Source organism: Poromitra crassiceps, assembly GCF_964638095.1.
Source record: "Poromitra crassiceps genome assembly, chromosome: 22".
NCBI lineage: Eukaryota > Metazoa > Chordata > Actinopteri > Beryciformes > Melamphaidae > Poromitra > Poromitra crassiceps.
Window position 1 is genome coordinate 2168445 of NC_139647.1, and position 4864 is coordinate 2173308.

Genomic DNA, 4864 nt, shown 5'->3' on the forward strand with positions numbered 1-4864 from the left:
TAAGCCCCAGACCTGCTCAAACACCAGGCATGGCCTACCCACCACATAAGCCCCAGACCTGCTCAAACACCAGGCATGGCCTACCCACTACATAAGCCCCAGACCTGCTCAAACACCAGGCAGGCCTACCCACTACACAAGCCCCAGACCTGCTCAAACACCAGGCATGGCCTACCCACTACATAAGCCCCAGACCTGCTCAAACACCAGGCATGGCCTACCCACTACATAAGCCCCAGACCTGCTCAAACACCAGGCAGGCCTACCCACCACATAAGCCCCAGACCTGCTCAAACACCAGGCATGGCCTACCCACTACATAAGCCCCAGACCTGCTCAAACACCAGGCAGGCCTACCCACTACATAAGCCCCAGACCTGCTCAAACACCAGGCATGGCCTACCCACTACATAAGCCCCAGACCTGCTCAAACACCAGGCATGGCCTACCCACTACATAAGCCCCAGACCTGCTCAAACACCAGGCAGGCCTACCCACTACATAAGCCCCAGACCTGCTCAAACACCAGGCAGGCCTACCCACTACACAAGCCCCAGACCTGCTCAAACACCAGGCAGGCCTACCCACCGCATAAGCCCCAGACCTGCTCAAACACCAGGCAGGCCTACCCACTACATAAGCCCCAGACCTGCTCAAACACCAGGCAGGCCTACCCACTACACAAGCCCCAGACCTGCTCAAACACCAGGCAGGCCTACCCACTACATAAGCCCCAGACCTGCTCAAACACCAGGCAGGCCTACCCACTACATAAGCCCCAGACCTGCTCAAACACCAGGCAGGCCTACCCACTACATAAGCCCCAGACCTGCTCAAACACCAGGCAGGCCTACCCACCACATAAGCCCCAGACCTGCTCAGGCCTCCACACCACATACGCCCCAGACCTGCTCAAACACAACAGCACAGGTTCACCCCATGCATAAACATGAGATCTATGAATGAAATGCACATGATCTCAGCTGTTGTGAATAGTTGAAGTTGATAGTGATGTTTCAGATCATGGTGATCACATACTCAGGAAGTATATAATATATACAATAAATCAATGGGTGAGAACCAGAGGGTCGTATATAAGTGAGATTTTGGGCAAAAATGAGTTCAAATGAAAGTTCTTGATGAGCTCTTTCGTGAAGGGCACATGTCAGTTCTCTAAACCAATCCAGAGTTAACCAAAAACCAAAAGACCTAATGTTGAAAACACTGAACTATTTGCACTTACGCCCTTTTGGCCCTGATGACTTCTTTTTCCAAATAGAATAAGGATATCATTTTTTTCCCGATTAATGTCAAAATATTGTTCATTAGTTTGTCATCCGCAGCTTTATGGAGTTTTCATATATTGAGTGAATTTAATAAATAGTCAGGACAAGGTAATTTTTTGACTCTCCCGTATAGCCTATTCTCTAATGCGGTGGTTCTCAAACTTTTTCACATCATAGGACCCCTAAACAGACCCCGTTTTATAAGATTTTATTCAAGGATCTCCCATCTGATAATACACTTTTAGATGTTTTATTGCAGAAAGTGTATGAAATCCATGATGACCAAAATAGTAATACATGCTGTCATTGTGTTACTTATGGATGGAATTATAGTGAAAATAAATTATTCTCCTTTTTACTGGGACCCCTGGAACCCCCTCAAGGACCGCTGGTGGTCCCCGGACCTCACTTTGAGAATCACAGGTCTTGTCACTTACACCCCTCTGGTTCTATAATCTCACCCATTGAAATGTTCAGACGGGGGTTTCGAGCCTTCATGTGTAAATGACCTAAAGACATCTTTTGGCAGTTTTCTGACAGTTTATAAATTGCATATGATTAACTGCAGAATATGGTTTAGACTAGGCCTGCCAATGACTGATGAGGCTTAAGACTGAACCAATAATTTTGTTGATTTTGTATTTTATTCAAATAAACCATAAAGCTATAAACACACTATTATTCTCCACATTTATTTGGTTTCATGAAGCCTATAAACCTCGTATAAAAAGAATGCCGTGTCGAGTTCTCTTACACAGGTGCCTGCCTGCTCGATAAAGATGTCTCATAAATACATAAATACCTACTAAAAACGTCAGCATCTTGATAGGCTAATTGCTCCCATAGGGTGTGTATAAATCCATGCTTACTTTCTCTTCTGTCATGTAGGCTTAACATAGATTATTATTAGCCATTAAAAAAAACAGTCTGATAAACACCCTGCATGTGGAGTTCCTCAAGCGCGTCTTGTTTGGGGAAGCTGTCAACCTCAAATTCAATCACGGTATATGACTTTCAATTTTAAAGTTTAAAATGGCTGTGTGTGTGTGTGTGTGTGTGTGTGTGTGTGTGTGTGTGTGTGTGTGTGTGTGTGTGTGTGTGTGTGTGTGTGTGTGTGTGTGTGTGTGTGTGTGTGTGTGTGTGTGTGTGTGTGTGTGGGCGGGGGGAGGGCAATTTCAACTGTTTATTAAAAAATATTTTGATGTTCAGCAGCTAATCACGTTTTCAAAATGTTACTGAATTAAATTATGCCCATGCATGTAATGAAATGTAAGCAACTTAATGTATTCAAACTCACGAAAGTCATGAAGTGGGAATAGCATTATTTTCCTCGAAATAATCATCCCAAAAATATAGCCTCATCTCAATCATTTATGGCTTTATTAATACACATATTCGCAGAAAATCTCCGCCAACAGTCAGTCATTATTGAACCACACAAAGGTTTAGGCCAAGCTGTTGTCTCGGTAAAATTTGAATTAGAATACCTCCTCCCACAAACAAACAGCCAGCAAGATACTCAGAAATCAAATATATTTTCTGGGGGGGATGTCAGGCTTAAAAAGTGGGTAACCGTCCGTAATTCCACATAAAAAGACGAGTTGGGGGTTACCCTCCAGTACCATGCTTACAAATCTGTCTTTGATGGCATAGCCATAGGCCCTATATTGTCCGGGGTTGCCGTCAGTGTATCCCTCCACACGCCGTGCTGTGTGAGCTCCAGGGTGGAAAGCAGCAGTGCATGTAGGGGTAGTACTGGTACGCCTGGTACAGAGTCACTGGGATGGGCAGTTCATTGGCCTGGTGGTGGTACTGCTGTTGGCTGTCCCTCACCAGCACTTTGACTGCTACTTTCTTCGGCTAGCTGCAGCCCGACAGCTCGGCCGTCATCTGCCGCCGTTTGGTTTTATATCTCCGGTTCTGGAACCAGATCTTCACCTGGGTCTCGGTGAGTTTCAGAGCCCCCGCAAGTTCGGCTCGCTCCGGGCCGGAGAGATACCGCTGCGCGCTGAAGCGGCGCTCCAGCTCGTAGACCTGCGCGTGAGTGAAGGCCGCCCGGGAGCGTTTCTTGGTGCCGGGCCCGGGCTGCTGCTCGTCGGCTCTGAAGCTGCACGACTCCCGGTCTCCCTCCTCCTCTTCCTCCGCCCCCTGACCCTGCCATTTACTCGGTGCCACACAATACTGTTCTGCACCGTCTGTGGAAGATACCAATAATGCGATGATGCGTTATTCATCTCCAAATTGTCCTTTCTCTGTCAAGGTCAGAGTAGGGTCAGCCAAGGCAGCGCTCCAGCTGCTAGCTGTCCACTGCCCATAGGCCTATAACTTATATCCCAATGTGAGGCATTGAAATGCTAAACAGACGACCATTTTTACAAGAAATCCTCATTAAGGTTCCATAACACATCGAGATTTGTAGGCTATGTCACTTATCAACAGCAGTTCAAGTCAAGACTGATTTATCATCTTTCTCAATCAGACTGCGATATTATGAATGTATATTTATGTATTTAGCATAATTAGTATGTTATGCGTAAGTGCTAGGCTATTTAATTTAATTTAACTTTTATAGGCCTCTATATCACAATTGTGTATTATATAAAGGTTCCCTTAATTGTCATAGGCTTAGAAGTCAAACTAAATTAAATAGACTTAATCAGTGCCATAAGGGCCTAAAGATGATTGGACCCAAGCTCACAGTTGGATAAAATATAGGAAATCTTACTGATTCCTTCTATAAACTCCAAAATGATCCATCTTAAAGTGATTTAGTAGTTTATTATTCAAACCTTAATTTTTCTAAACCAACAGGGAAAAATCTGCCAATGAGGTGAAATAATTCCTGGTGTTTCCAACACAGAAAGAGTCATTTTCTTGAATCAAGAGGCTTTCTGTTGATAGTGGAGTGATCTAATTTCTATATCGCCAATTTGTAGCAGACTAAAAAAAGAAAAAAATCAAACGGGGGAAAGTAGCCTATGTAAACAAAATATGGCGCATTAGTTCATGTGAATTTTGCGGTACAAATCCACAATACTCCTGATTCCTCATTTGTCTAGGAGGAAATTAGAATAGCCTATTGCCCACCTTCTCTGTGCGCAGCGTCCGTCTCCTCTCCTGTGGACTCCTCGCTCACGCAGCTCTCAGCTCTGGCTTTCAGACTGAGCTCAAGAGGAAACGTGTCCAGGTGGATGCGGCTCCCATCCGCGTCTTGATGAGACAGAACCGGGACTCTCCCACCTTTCTCCTGGCCGTCTCTTCCTCCGTGCGCACCTTGCCCGGTGCAGGTGTCCGCTCTCTTCCCGGCATTGGACATCTTCCCTCGTGCATCAGGTCGTGTGGTGAGGATGTCGTTGATGGAGAAGGACGAGAAGCTTAACATCATGGTTCAGATAAAACCAGGGCTATTTGCTCACCGTACAGCGGGTGATTTATGTGCAGGCATCAAGAGATCAGCCACCCGAAAACAAAAACACCCTTGTTGTTGATTGAATTGTCTACCGCTCTCTTGTCTTTTGCTCCGACGTTCTAATTGCTGTAATTGAATTGTGGTGAAGCAGCTCCAGCCTGCTTATCAA

The 4864-nt window shown here is 45.5% G+C and overlaps 1 protein-coding gene across 1 annotated transcript; it reads right to left on the reverse strand.

Moving 5' to 3' along the window:
- Positions 1-2656: 2656 nt before the first annotated feature.
- LOC310796547 (homeobox protein Nkx-3.2-like) lies at positions 2657-4864 on the reverse strand. Its single transcript, XM_083658753.1, has 2 exons — positions 4374-4864; positions 2657-3481 (listed from the first exon to the last, which is right to left on the reverse strand). Exons 1-2 carry the CDS (start codon positions 4669-4671, stop codon positions 3147-3149), a joined length of 633 nt encoding a protein of 210 aa, XP_083514879.1. The 5' UTR covers positions 4672-4864; the 3' UTR covers positions 2657-3146.

Coding starts and splice junctions, on each gene's coding strand:
- LOC310796547 (XM_083658753.1), bottom strand. CDS start 4,671: ATGATGTTAAGCTTCTCGTCCTTCTCCATCAACGACATCCTCACCACA. Junction 3,482..4,373: donor GGACGCTGCGCACAGAGAAG/GTGGGCAATAGG, acceptor TATCTTCCACAG/ACGGTGCAGAACAGTATTGT.